Here is a 15,318-nt window from a genome sequence, read left to right as displayed (position 1 = left end):
GCACATCTGGGTGACCGAACTATTCTCTGCTGAGGGAAAGCTGTACAGCTAGGTCACCGCTCCACCTCCATTCTATGATTAGACTGTGAAGGAGCAGCAACAGACGGCTGGATGTTCTCTCCGGCTTTCCGCATATGGCAAGGACAGCTATTTTGTCCTTTTATTGTTGCCGTGGAAGGGGCTTTAAGAGCTGGAAATCAAATTCTGGTATCCTACACCTATTCAAACCCAGAATAATAACACTGTGTAAAAAGTGAATAAAGCTCACAATCCTTGTAATTGCTTTTTTTTTCTATACACACAAATGCATAACACATTTGTGTTATCCCTAATTCTTCACTTTCTGTAAAGGAATATTAGGCTGTTTGGAATATTGGCAGTGTCTGCATTCCTCTTTACAAACCCAAACATTTGCTGTACAATCTGAAAAACGTTTCATGATTTTGCTTTCCTTTGAATCGCTGAACTTCTATTTAGTCGAATAAACGCTGTTTCTGAGAACTGCTGCAAATCTGTGTTACATGTTGAGCAATTTCTTTCACCTGTGAACATATTCCAGCCCAGGATGATTGGACTCCATTCCACAATTCGGCATTTCTTGGTTTTGTCTCAGAAACCACATTGATGTCACTCCACACGATTTCTATCGAACTAAGGTCTGAAAATTGGTCCGGCCACTCCATAATGTCAATCTTGTTGGTCTGCAACCAAGACATTGCTTTTGTGTTTGGGGTTCGTTGTCTCGTGGAAACGCTCATTTCAAGGGCAATTTCTCATTGGCATAAGGCAACCTGACCTCTTCAAGTATTTTGATGTATTTAGGCTGATCCATGACACCTAGTATGCGTTAAGAAGGCCCAACGCTATAGTATGAGGAATATCTCCATATCATGATACTTGCAGCACCATGCTTCAGTGTACTGTGAATTGAAATTAGTATTTGGGGGTCTTCTGACAAACTGTCTGTTTTTTTTTATTTTTTTTTGGGGGGGGGGGGTCTAGGGGTCACAACCTTCTTTCATTGGTCATTAAAATCTTTCACTGGTCATTAAAATCTTTCACCATCTCCCTTTACGCCAGTCAGTGTGTTCTTTGGCAAACCATAACCTCTTTGGCACATTACTTTTTTTTTTTCAACAATGGGACTTTTGTGGGGGCTTCTTGCTGATGATAGCTTGGCTTCACGTGGGCGTTTTATGCTTGTAACAGTACTCGCACCTTCTTTTATCTTCCTGAAGCTGATCATTGGCTGAGTGGTTGCCATTTTGGCTATTCTATCTATTTTTGAATGGTAGTTTTCATTTTTCTTCCAAATCTTTCAGGTTTTAGTTGCCATTTTAAAGCATTTGAGATCATTTTAGCTGAGCAGTTGATCATTTTCTGCACTTCTTGATTAGAGGGGGAAAACATATAAACTTATTAAAAGGAAAACCTAAATCTTGATTGAACAAGTACCACTGCAGCAACACTATACTTAGCCTGACCACATAGTCAGACTTTAGATTTGTGCTGTCGGATCTACACAATAAAGAACTGTATAGTGTCAGGGTCTACATTCATGGATATAATTCAAATTAATTGTGCAGTTAGGACCTCACCAAAACAAAAATCCATCTTCACCTAAAAGTTTTTGTTTTCAAATGTGATTTGTGGTTAGGTAAAATCTGACCTTTTAGCATAGTGGTATTCAATCTTGATATGGGCTCTGTAAAATGACGGTTCAGTATGGTGGAGTAATGACTGTACTGCCGCTAATATCGCTCCTCTGCTGGCATAGCGTGGGTAATTATTTATGGCCGGCATTCTGTGCCATCTCTGGGTCCTCACTGGCGAGTTGAGATTAGGCTTTATGAAGTGTTGATATATTGTGTACTTGGTTTCATCAGATGGTATCGTAGCTCAGTTGAAGTCGTGTATAATCCTTTACAGGTTATTGTTTTTCTTGATGGGAAAACATTTCAATGTATCCAAAGCATAAAAGCCAGGATCTGAGTATCGCATGCCTTCTGAAAGGGTGAAGCCCTGGAAATGATGTAGTACCCCCGTGAAATGGTAGTGGCATGTAGTACCTTTCAGTAGTTCAGTCGTGTAAACTGCAGTCCTACCAGCTTCCTTGGCTCTATTTTTAGCAGACCACAGTTTTACCAGGCCAAGGATTTGTCCTGGAACTGATTACAATTTTAAGACAAGAAATTTGTTTCGTAAACCTGAGGTTGGGAATGATTTTGAAAATATATAAACAATATAAGACCTTTAAGGGGGCTCACTTGAAAATAGAATCAGCAATTTTGGTTTTAAAGCGTGTTTTGGGACCTGGGCACTCATTCAAAATGCCAAAACTTTGAGTATTACCTACCCAAAGACTGGCCAACCAACATGTTCTTATATTGGCCCATACAAGGGCCTCCATTGCCATAAAGCAGCTGAAATCTGGAAAGGATATGTGTATCACTACTCAACACTCAAAGCTCAACACACCGGTTCTTGTTTTAGGGCTTTGTCAACTATAGCAGCCATTTTCAAACTGGGTTCTGTGGAACCCCAGGATTCATTAAGATGTAGCAGGGGTTCTGTGAACTGTGCTTATTAGGCCTTTCATTTGATAATGTCTGCATTACCACTTTGGTAAAGCCAGCTGAATGATTTATTGGTGTTTTTAGTTGTCTATAAAGGTGATATTTGAGCCACCACTGAAAGGAGTTATTCTGATCTAAAGCATATATATATATAAATCGGCCAGGTAACGAATGCTACCGGTACAGTAACACAATGCAAACAATAAAAAAACAAGTCCTTGTTGTGCAAATCCTATAATTAGTGGGAAGGGTAAATACTAATTTTACAGGATTACTCCATGAATTCAAAGAAACTAAAGTCATGTTTTATTGATTCCACAACTTACCTTCACAGAGCGGGATAACCGCTCACTCCCCATGGTGGTCAAGGAAACTTTTTGTAAAACATGGCCTTCTTGGAATAAAACTAAAGGGGACACCTTCACATTATGAATTGCTGTTAAATAGAGTTGTCATCGGTGAAGGTTCCATGCAAATACTGAATACTTCACAGTAAAAATTTGCAATGAATTGTAGATCATTCAGCAGCACAATGGAGAAGCAGGCCGTTGCTATGAAGGTGGGACGGTGCCATACTTGGCTTCTCTGTAACTACTGGGGTTTATAACTACCTAATCTTCCTTGTGGTAAATCATCTTCTCAGGGTGGTAGACAGACATACAATCCAGTGTACACATCATCCTGTAGATGTAAAGCTATGAACTATGTACTTATTGTGATAGAATCCATTATCACACAATGTCAGGATGGTGGACACGATGGATGATAGGCCTGTGTGTACACAGGATTATGCCACACCTTCAGGACAATATGGATACACTTAGGATATTGTGTACACTGCATGACACGCACAGGGCAGTATGTACTCGTCAAATTAAACATGCAGAATAACATACATGGCAAAATGCAAACTAATACTAATGCAAGTTGTCTGTAGAGTGGTGTGTTTCTGAGACTGTACTTGCTTAGCCACGAATTTTAAATTTTCAAACCATAAATTGCACATTTATATGAAGAGGAGTCCCCACAGAGCAAGGCAGCAGCAGGTGACCAGGGGATCTATTATGGTGGAATTGATTCTGCTGCAGAAAGAATATTTCTGTGAAATTTTAAGCAAAGTGCCTTTCCTTAGTTGGTCTCATTCTTACAGAAGAACCTGCATTACCTTTTTATTGGAGTACAGTGTGAAAACATCATTAGTCCTTGTGATTGACATTTATTTCCTTCATGGCAGTGTCCAGCATTTGTTGATGACTGTAACTTTGCCTGACAAGACAGAAGTGTGGTAAAGTTCCCATTGACCCCAATCATTAGAATGTGATTTTTTTTTGAAGTATGATGTACATGGTGCGTCACAGGTAGATGTTCCTTGATGGGGAATGAGAGAGGTACCCTTCCTTGCTTTCCCTGTGATGTGGACTTTGTAAATAACAATGGTCAGTTTGTTCACCATTTTGTAAATAACAATGGTCAGTTTGTTCACCATTTTTTAAATATCTAGAAAGCTGACTGCTTGTGACCATCACTCTACACAAAAGTCTAAATATACAGGCTAATAATGTTTTTTTTGGTCTGCATCATGAAGAGTAAGATATGATATCTCCTCTCATGCCCCAGTTTACCATTAAATAGCCATTGCTATCAGGGCCATGCATTGTTTGGACCCATCAATGACTCCGGATTCTAAAAGATCACTGTTTTCTGTAATTCTTCACTTTGTATAAATACCACCACCTTTTCGGAATAAATCCGAACAATAACCACATTTGATTTTGACAGACTCACCCGTGTCTGCGAAACTTCCATCTATAGTGAGAAGTCTCTGTTCATCTTCAACACCTGGCCCTTGTGGATCCCTAAATCCACAGGAAGGTTCCCAATTGTGATCTTTGGCTGAAAACATGGGCCCCGGGGATCATTTGTTTCCCAGTGCCCCAGCTACATAGTTACATAGTGGTGGTTGAACTTAGTGGTGGTTGAACTTGATAGGGTTTGGTTGAAAGGGTTTTATATGTCTGTTTGTTTTCTTGGACTTGACCCAGGGAACATCAATTGCCTCATGGAATCAGAAAGGAATTTTTTTCCCCTGTTGATGCATTGTACCAGGGTTTTTTTTCGCCTTGTTCTGGACCAACTAATGTGGAATTGCCCTTACAGTGAAGAATCCCTTCCTTATCCGGAGCTTAAACTTCTTTTCCTCCAGACGCAAAGAGTGCCCTCTTGTTCCTAATTCTCTTCCCAATTTGTAATGATCTCAAAGTGAATGTATATTTATACAAACTGTCCAAATAGATATATGATCACTCTCAGTTCAGATATTCTCCCTTGAGAAGAGACATATCCCCCCTTAATCTAGTCTCTCCTCATAGCTGAGCTCCTCCATTCCATTTATTAGTTTAGTTGCCCTTCTCTGCACTCTGTGGAATTGGAGAATGTCCTTTTTGTGAATTGGGGCCCAGAACTAGACTGCATATTCCAGATGTGGTCTGACCAATGCTTTGTACAGGGGCAGGATTATGTCTTCATCTCTAAAGTACTTTCTTGTATTAACAACATGCAATGCCAAGCTGCAATATCTTCGTAAAGAGGAATAGACTGCAAAGTCCATGATCTACCAGGAACCCCCAGATCCTTTTCCATTCCTTACCCCTAGACAGTATGAAGCATGTAATACATTTGGGGGAGTATGTTGTTTGTAAAAGTTATGCACTTGGGGGGGGCATTTATCTACATTGATTGGGCAGCCAAGTGGCAAATGACATTAAACAGTACAACCAGGTCTGCTTGTAGATTATAGACCATATATCCTGTATGGATTTCTATTACAGAAATGGTACTTTTAGTTTGGTGTCATCTGCAAATAATGTATCATTTACTTAATCCCAAACTCTACATAATTTCATCAGCAGAAAGTCTCCAGCTATTCTGTACTTAGGCCCAACTCAGTTCAGTGCTGATGGCTGGGTGATAAATGTCAGATCTTAGAATTCTAGAGGGTGCAATATTTCTTATTACTGGATTTATTATAGCTAAATATTACATCCAGATAATTAAACATGGTCTGTCGAATGAACAAAAAATTGAATTCTTCTTTGTATGGGTCAATAATCTTCTAACATTGAACATAGAATGTATATTCTACAGCTAGCTCAAAAATGTAAAATATGATATACAGCAGTAATATACAGCAGTAATTAGTATGAATTTGCTGAATGCACTGTATATAGCTGATGATGTGGTATAAATTCACTGCATTGCAAACGCTAACAGCAGATAGCCCGAATCGATGAATGGACAACAAATGCAAATCGATGAATGTACAACAAATGCAATCATCCATCACCACATTGCCATCACCATTAATGGTTGATGTGTAGGACGTCAGTATGCTGCCATCTGCTGGGTGGTTCTGGTCACTGCATTGACATTTGTGTGCCATTCAAACTCCAAATGTAGACTCATATGGCTTTGTAGGCCAGCTCCTCGCATGCACGCCTCATTTCTGACTCTCTTCTCTTTGCAGATCGAATGAATTTGATATGATAAAGACGTTATGGACGTGGAGTCGGCTTACGGTGAATTTATAACGTGTGACAGAACTGGCAGACGCAACGCAGTGCCTGACATCAAGGGGGAATGTGGCTCAACGGGGGCAAGGGAACTTTCCAAGGATATAGAAGACCTGTCCATTCAAGGAGCAGGTTAGTCCTCCAACCTACTAAAGGCCATTGCCATCCAACAGTTACTTCTAAAGCAAATGGATGAAATGAAAAGGAGATGCTAATGAGCTCTTCTTAAACCAGTGATGCCAATGAGCTCATTAGCATCACTGGTTTAAGAAGACCATATAACTCCAATAGCACGCCCCAAGTTCCCCATTTACACAGCAGTGACAAATCCTGCAATCATAATTCTTTAGGGACAGCATAATAAATCTGAAAGAAACTGTTGGGAAGGTACAGCATAATAAATCCTGGAAGTCCTTTTCTGGAAGGTACAAACTTCATGGCACAAAATAGACACGACTAAAGTCAAATATACAAGTTGACCAAGATATATAAGGTGGTAGGTTCATATGTGGTAAGACCATCAGAAAGAGAAAAACCATGTCTGCCTGAATTTCCAGCATGCTAGCAGATTGAGTGACCATGTCATCTCACACTTGCATTACCGATCTAAACATTTAGGTATAAAGTCTTGGGGTGAGGTGCACCAATAATGACAAACAGATGGGCATGTTATTCCATATATATTTATAGAAATGCTGCAGATCCTCGTTTAGATCCCATCAAGTTTATCTCTAAAAATGTTTTAAAACAAGATTTGGAGCAAATACATTTGGTGCATGTGGAACACTATAAATAGGAAAAATTGATATTAAGGGCTGAAACAATTATTATCTGCCCACCAATTAAGGTAATAAAGATTAATGCTCTGGTCACCAGGAACAATTTCTTCATAGAGGGTGTATTTTGACAATCAAATAAAAAAAAAAAAAAGTCCGTACCAGGATCCTGAACCTGATTGTTTGCTGTACGATGGTTTCCTTTATAAAATGTGTCATTTTCAGACCCATTACACACACAAGACTTGGTTGCATCCCTGTAATCTAGTTCTGCCATTTTTAATGAAAATGTATTCATGCAAACTATTGCATTTACCCTTCCAACACATATTTCTTTTTCCAGAAGGACAGGAAGGGTCAGCGTCTTCAGACACTGGGCAGGAGCAGAGCCCAAAAGCACAAGATGGTAGCTCACCGTCATGAATTCCTTATGTCTTGCAGACATCCCTAGTGACTTTCATACAGAAAGAGACCATTGTGAACAAGCACCAAACGGTTTCTATGGGGCTCCAGGCTGAAGAGTACATTGGATTCTGCTTATTGGATTCTGCTCTAGCAGCTCACGCACATGCCCAAGAATGTAATCGGGATGCATGACTTCAATCTGCCACCCTGTGGCCAAACTTGCTCATTGCGTCTCTTCAGTCTCCACCTGACCAAAACTTGCCTTAGCAATTTTAACCCGTTATAGAAACGTACAAAACGATATGCAAAACACGGAACCGACGTGTTGTATTTTGATGACGGTACTGCCCACTCTCCCTTTCTATTTTCTAGGTAAGCAGATATTTATGGTACAACAGTTTTGGGGACACACTGCTATAAAAGCAATGAAGAGCGGCCAAGGTACAGTTTGGCGTTAACGTGACAATAAGCGATGCCTTATGGAACCGGAATGGACCAAAATGTGTACCGACGCCAGGTACAAATGTGCTAGATAAATAATACGACTGCCAACCAACACTACATAAATAATACGACTGCCAACCAACACTACAATTTGTTTTTTAATCCACCCTTTTGTGCTATATCTGGTGTAGAGTCTCGGTTAGCTCTACATAGAATGGGACAGGTAGTACAAATGGTATGGCGTGTTTTATAAAAAAGAAAAGATTTCATTTTCAAATGTACACTTTCCCCCCGTTATTATTTTGTGTGAATGAATAAACACCATGAAAAAACATGCGTTTCCCTGTATTTAGTCTGTGAGACTCACAGAACAAGAACAATAACACATCTTGGAATGCCAAAAATGTAGCCTAAGCTCTCTCATTGTATTGTGGTATAGAATAGAAAATGTGTCTCCTGGCCCCTTAAGAGGAGGTCCCCCTCAAGTCTTCAGCGAACCCCTGCTTTAATGTACTGTGAGTTGTTGATTTCGAGTGGTGGTCACTAGAAAGAATCCTCCCATTTGCCAGCAATGTAAGGGGCAATGTCACCCCTTAGTTGACGTCAATTAACCTTTTGGCTGACTTGAAAGGCAAACTCAATGAACTCTTATTGTTTAGAGTTTGCGTTGGGGTTAACGCCAGTGTGTTTTTACACAAAAATGCATTGAGAACACAGAAATTGCACATAACAAGATTTGATAGATTATTCTGTGAAGGAATAAAGTGGCGTTAGTGAGGTCATTTTAAACAAATTCATTTACAGCCCTATAAAAGGAAGGCTGCAAATGTTGTACATGCTGGATTTTCAGAGAGAAATTGCACTGTATATATGGGTCGTTCCAGGCATTGTTCCTCTTGGACATGATTGTTTGTTACTGTTCCTCTAATCTAGTTTTGGAAGAGGTGCAGAAATGAGCAGCTGATTAAAGTAAAGTATTTAGGATCATTTTTAGATCAAATAGGCAACCAAAACCTGAAAGATTTGGGAAACCTGATCATTTTGGCTATTCTCATTGGTTTTAATGGATTCTCAACACCTTTTCAATTGACTTTACAAGAAGTCCCCCAAAATGTTGGGAAAAAAGAGGGACTTCGGTGGCGAACTGGAACCTCAGCACAAACACATTGACTGGACAATCTTGCTTTCTTTCATTTCTTTTTAGGTGAAACATGTTTCACCATTGGATGGATGATTGAAGTTGAGCTGATGAAATTAGGTTAAATTTAAATTTTTAAACTTCTGGCTTATTTTCTGGGAATTTAACCATGCCTGCTGCACCTCACCAGTGACCAATATTGATTTCATCCCAAACATTTTAAAGGAAATATGAATCATATTTCCTTGGCTCAAATTTCCTTTAGTTCTGTACTCTCACAAGTGGTTTATCCAAAGCGTTAATGATAATGATACTCATGGACTCAATCATTGCTGAAGAGCATGAACAGTCTTTATTGTAAACAATGAATGTAATACTGTTTTTAGAATTGACATTGATTCTTTTCTTTGCACACCCACTGTCAGAATTTTTTATTGCTGGCTCATGTCAACATATCTACGTTTACGTTTGCCAAATTTTGCTTATTGGACAACATTCACCCCTTTTGAACCTTTTCATTCACATAAATGGAGCATCTCTACCAGTATGGGGTGGGGAGTTTTGAGTTGAGCTGACTCTCTTTCCACAAAGCAATTGATCGGATTGACACCCCCCACCCCCACCCCCAAACCAAAACTATCCTGCCAGTTTAGGCCCTGGAGTGTATAACTGGAGTATTTTTAGATGGCTGTCTTGTTATCTAAAACTGAAGAGGAAACTCTCAATCAATGGTGGCCATATCTTGTATTCCTAAACAGACATGAAGCCATCTCTCTGAATAAGAAAGGCGTGGTTTTGCAAACGTAAGTCTGTATGTAATGACTAATAACTTCAGAGCCCTGTAGACAACTCCATGTCATAGGCTTTATACAGCTTCTCCAGGAGCTCCCTTTTCTCATTCTCTGGTAGAAAGCAGGATCGGGCTGCATTAATATTCTGGAAAAGACGAAAATACATTCCAAACATTTCAAAGAATGAATGTCACACTGTATGAGAAAATCGGTGGAAACTCTGCATTGGGGGGTTGTACTTGCTCTGATGGAGGGGTTGTATTAATACTTTTATATTCTTCTGCTCCTGCATTTAAAGTAAAATCTTACTGAACAAGTGACACTTACCACTTGCAAAAAATCTTCCTCTGTAAAGCCCATGTGTTTTACTGCAATTTTGTAATCCACGTCCAGCGTAGATCTGAAGATCAGAGGGTCGTCTGTGTTCAGAGAGAAGTTGGCTTTGTCATTTCTGAACCTGAGGGAAGAGCCAAGAGAAAGAACCCTGGTTACTGGATCTAAAGATAACAATAATTTGCAAGGATTAAAACTCTGCCCTGCTCTACAATAATTTGCAAGGATTAAAACTCTGTAGAGCAGGGCAAAGTTGATTTAAATTCAAAACACTGGGATGGATAGAGTGTATTACCATCACAGTCCAAGAATCCTCACACCTGTTGCCCCAAAGCATAGCACAAAATGCATGGTTGACACAGATTGCAGAAGGTAGATTTACTACTATTTTTTAAATGTGCTGCTGCTGCCATTTAGCTGTAAAATCAAGTACACATAAGACCATGATTTGCTTTGCACAAAATTTTGCTTTGCTTTTTACATAAAGTAGAACACTTAAAAATTGGACGTGTGTACGCAGCTTTAAACTCTGTGCAAATGAAGTCCCCTTTTTAATCGTTGGAAATGAACGACAAACGAACGATTGTAAAAAAAGTAACCAATGATTTTTGGCCAAACGACGCTGACAAACGAGGATAGTCATTGGGAATGAACGACCGGACTGGCGGATCAGATTGGACGACGATAGATGGTCAACCATCGTGTGTACGGTTGTTCAGTGATCGTGCATAGTCTGAGCATGCGCGCGCGATGAACGAACATTTGATCGATATACAGGCTGTAGTGTATATATATATATATATATATACTCATATATACACACACACACACACGGAGTCCATGTGAATTTGTAATTTGTATATGTGTATATACCTCAATGATTTCTCCTGCTGCTGACTATTTGGACTCTTGTAACGATAAATTTCAGAGGAGGTATGGATATGCAGGAGGTAGACAGTGGTGGTAACATCACACAGGAATCCATGTCCTGATTAGGGCACACCTCCTAAGCTGGAAGCGGATTCCTGTTATTGCAGTGACACTGGTCCCTATTGAGTCCAGGATGGGCCATCGCCCATCCTCACTGTTAGTACTGGTGGTAGGCAGCCATCCGGGAACAAATAAAGAACCACTAAATTGTTTTTGTTTGCCCTTTACAGGAGCCGAAACAGTAACCCCAACTTTAAAGGACACAGCAATACACAATGCAGGCTACTTTGATCAGGTTTCAAAGGTCCCAGAGACGTAAGTTAGAATCCTTACTATCCTTATCCTTACTAGAGTAGAAAGGCAAACTTAGAAACAGCTTTCTGGTCTCATATATACAACACATTTACACATCTCCTCTCCTTGTTCCTTGTTCTTTATGCTATCACACAGGTCTAGTAAATATGTTGTTTATGAAAGTTTTACTTTACGAGCCGCTGGCTCACCAGCAGCAGCAACTTTGTGTTCTTGCCTACACTCCCCCCCACATAGGTGCACCCGACCTCTTGTAGAGGTCGGTGTTGTTGGTATATATTACTTACCTAGGTTTAGGGGGCCTAGAGCTCTTAAGGTATACACAGAAGAAACATACTAATTTCCCCCACCCTCCCTCTCCCATACCTCAGTTCCTTAGTCACAGACCAAACGGTATCACACTCACATCTCTGAATGTTTAAGGGATTAAACTCTCCCTCAAAACGTTCAGTCCTATTCATGTATGGATGGGAAGCTCATAAATGTTCAGACCTCTAATGTTTGACTCAAAAGACTAACCCATATTAGAGGTCTGTTCAAAGGCTTGATATGCTGTTGCAGGAGTTGCATAAAAGACTTTCAACAACGGACCTGGAATCCCTGGAATCCCAACTACTGGCCAGTCGTACACAAATTTTACTCTGTACCGGGCCGAGAAAAGGCTAAAATACTAGTATCGTTTGCAACGGGGGTATACTATGAACATGCCAACCACTGTGGCAGGGCATTGGCTAGGCACTTTGATTTTCAGCCATGTTCATCCCTAAGTCAGGGGTGGCGTGTGCCAAGGGGGTTATCTCTAGTCACGGCAGAGTCCCCTCGTAAATTAGTCTATAAACCAGTAGATATTGTAATACAATAAATGTCTGAGGACAATATATTACAACAATGCTTGAGCTACAAGCAGCAATCCACCGAGCCGCATCAGGGAAGGCTCCCTCCCGGCCCAGATGGTCTGACATTAGCCGACTATAAGAAATTCTTCCCAGCACTAGGCCCACATTTAGTTATAGCGCTGAACACGCTCACTGATGGTCACACTCTAGCAGCCCACATGTGTCAGGAGAGGGTCCTTGTCTGGTTTGAGTATCACTGATTTCCTCCTATAATTGGAGCATAGACCAATATCGTTGCTTAATTGTGATTTGAAACTTGGAGTCATCCTTCAGTACTTTTGCCAGCATATTAGTGCATAGGCTATTATTGTTCATCCTGACCAAAGCGGTTTTCTCCCCATGAGGGAAGCCAGGGACAACATAATATATGTGCATAGTTAGTCTCCTCTCCACTGATGCTGAGAAGGCTTTTGATCAGGTGGACTGGACGTTTCTGCTCTCCACATTGGCGCTGGGGGAGGAATACAATGTTTCTTCTCTCCAGCGCAGAATACGAGGGGGAAGACCCAAATGTGTCAAGAGTACAGGTTAATGGTGAACTCATACAAAAGGAATGGAAAACCAATGGGACGACACAGGGATGCCTATTATCTCCCTTACTGTTTGTGTTGACACTGGAGCCCCTCCTATGAATAATTCCTGCCAGTGGAGATATATATGTTCAGTGGGGCCAATCAGGGGAGTCCAGACAAAAAGGTCATCCGCATAAAATAAGCAGCTACCTTATGTTGCAACACCAGTAACTACTTTCCCGCTTCTTATGCAAGACAGAGAGCGAGCGTAATTACAAAATAAGATTTTCAGGTTTAAGTCAGTGCCTCCGAGTGTTACTCTTCCCAGAAAAATTAGATTAGACCACTTGAAGGGGAAAGAAGGGGCCAAGGCCTCTATAACTCAGCTATCACCTGGGGCACGCAGATTTCTGCTAATCTAACGCGAATTGTAGATCTCACTTTCAGATTTTATCCTCTATTAAATAAAATTGATCTACAGAGGTGGAGGCAGATTGCACCTCCCAAACCATGTAAATGCCATGTGCTGAAAATGAATGCAGCAACAGTCTAGGCATAACAAGCAGTCCCCAATACACATCCTTCGAAAATTCCGTTCGGAATTTGTAAAATTTAAAAAGTGGGATATCTGGCTTAATGGGGTGCCCCGGCTTAGGATGACATTACTGAGACTTCCCAAAGCCAACAGAGGAATGGCATTCCCTGACCCAGTTTACTATCAGGCAGTGTGCTTGTCTAGGAATAGCCGCTCCAAACTGTGGGTTGGGTTGGAGGATGCATGCTCTACTGCCCTCATTGCCGCACTGGCCTGGTCGACACCGGCGGCCAGGGCGGCAATGTACACCCATCCATTGATTTGAAAGTGGTCATTAAGTACTTTTAAGTCTCGCCAAAGAGGAGAACATAACCATATACCTGTCTCCAATGTCTCCCGTTCTGGACTGACCCAATATTTCGCCAATGGCATGCTTTGTGCAGGAAGTGGGATATTCTATACACGCCCAATGGGGAATGGCAACATATTCCAACCCTACATATTCCGACCCTACAAACAGAAAGGGATCTCCCTTCATTGTCGCCCTGGCGCCACATACAACTACTTATGTTCTGAGATCCTTTGCCACGCGGCCCACTACAATACCCCAATCGCTTCTTCCTCTAGAGGACTTGTGTGCAACTGGCCAACCTGTACGGTAGAAAATATTATCTTAAAGCTTACAGAAGTGGATATAAGGGGCAATCCAGCCCTGGCACTTCTTCATGTTTCAGACATGTCCCACAGGTGCTATAGGAACTCTCTCCTGAGACACCTTCTCAAAGCAGCTAAGGCCTGTATCCCAGCCTTATGGAAGAATACTGCCCCCCCCGACGGTAGTACATTGGTTGCAAAGGGTTACTGATAGGAAATGATATCCACTCCATGTGATATATTATGACGCTAAGAAAGCAGAAAAATTCGCACAGACCTGGTACCACTTTATCACTACTGAGGAATATTGCTGTTTGTTACGACCACCCCCCTAGATACCTGAGTATACTGGGATGAATGCCTAATTGCATTCTGCCACTGTTAAAAGAATCCCCCCCCCCCCTTTTGGTTCCCCCCCCCCCCTTTTGGTTTTTTAATAAAAAAGGAAAGGGGGGGGGGGGGGGGGGTGGCATTACCAGTTAGAATCACCCCCCCTTTCCTTCTTTTTCTTTTTTATTAGAAGAACCAAATTCTCTCTTTTTTTTTTTTTTCAGTAGCAGGAACCATGATACAGCACAACGGGTTGGTTACAATGTTCCTAACAAGCCACAAGCTTGAAGATTGTATTTCTATGTGTTTAGCTGTTAGAACCTAACCTTGCCATATGTTATGTATTTTTTGAACTGTATGCTATGAACAGCTAACCACATAGCATACAGTTCAAAAAGAACCTAACCTTGCCATATGTTTGTATTTCTATGATCTCCTTTCTGTGTTTTTTTAAACAGCACAAGAAAAAAACATAAGCACAAAAAACAAAACAGCACCCGTATAACATGCACACGCAGACTTACTGTATTATGGGATGTTTGGTAAAATCAGGATCACAAGCACCTGTGAGATAACTGGACCATGGACATGTCTGTAAAACAGAATGAATGACATCAGCACAAATACACTACGCTTTACAAAACTTTCACATTGGCAATGTCATCTTCCCCCCAACTTTTGTACAGTTTTGGCCTCCCTACTTTAACGATGAGGTAAAAGTAAAATAAAGGTAACATTTTTCCGGCCATATACTAAAGGGGTGACCTCTGCTACCTTTTGTGTATTCCGGCACCTCCTGTTATCAACATATGCCAGTGAGGGGAAAATTCTAAGTCAGCCCAGTCTGTGCACATAAATGATGCACATTGGGCACACAGACTTTGTGCCCATGTCTGTATAGCACACAGGCATACCATAAATGTGTGCTTAAATCTGAATCTTCCACTACAACCAGTGTGACCCAAGACTCACCTCAAAATGCATTTTCCTGTTCAGCAGCTCCCTGTATAGGATGGGATCATCAATGGTATGATATCCATGTCCAATTCTTTCTGCTTTCAGTACCTCTACTGCCTGCAATGAGAAACCAGAAAACAGAGTAACATTTGGCTATAAC

The 15,318-nt window shown here is 40.9% G+C and overlaps 2 protein-coding genes across 11 annotated transcripts in view; one reads left to right on the top strand and one right to left on the bottom strand.

Moving 5' to 3' along the window:
- PKIG (cAMP-dependent protein kinase inhibitor gamma) overlaps positions 1-8,084 on the top strand; it is a 54,319-nt gene extending 46,235 nt beyond the window's left edge. For 8 of the 10 annotated variants that reach the window (XM_072414512.1, XM_072414511.1, XM_072414517.1 and 5 more), the window contains exons 3-4: positions 6,100-6,277; positions 7,265-8,083. In XM_072414512.1, coding sequence (XP_072270613.1) covers positions 6,130-6,277; positions 7,265-7,344 — 228 coding nt within the window. In that variant the 5' untranslated portion in view covers positions 6,100-6,129 and the 3' untranslated portion in view covers positions 7,345-8,083. Of the gene's footprint in view, positions 1-6,099; positions 6,278-7,264 lie in introns of all 10 variants that reach the window. The other 2 variants (XM_072414519.1, XM_072414520.1) reach the window with 1 other exon arrangement.
- Positions 8,085-9,237: 1,153 nt separating this feature from the next.
- Positions 9,238-15,318, bottom strand: part of ADA (adenosine deaminase) — a 48,498-nt gene continuing 42,417 nt past the window's right edge. Inside the window, exons 8-11 of the mRNA XM_072414509.1 lie at positions 15,174-15,275; positions 14,726-14,793; positions 10,027-10,156; positions 9,238-9,844 (exon numbers count right to left, since the gene is read on the bottom strand). Of these exons, the coding sequence (XP_072270610.1) occupies positions 9,740-9,844; positions 10,027-10,156; positions 14,726-14,793; positions 15,174-15,275 (405 nt within the window). The 3' untranslated portion in view covers positions 9,238-9,739. The remainder of the gene's footprint in view (positions 9,845-10,026; positions 10,157-14,725; positions 14,794-15,173; positions 15,276-15,318) is intronic.

The sequence above is a fragment of the Pyxicephalus adspersus genome, chromosome 6 (assembly GCF_032062135.1).
Source record: "Pyxicephalus adspersus chromosome 6, UCB_Pads_2.0, whole genome shotgun sequence".
Lineage (NCBI taxonomy): Eukaryota > Metazoa > Chordata > Amphibia > Anura > Pyxicephalidae > Pyxicephalus > Pyxicephalus adspersus.
Note: the sequence above shows the minus strand (reverse complement) of the source record. Positions and strands in the feature narration are given on the sequence as shown.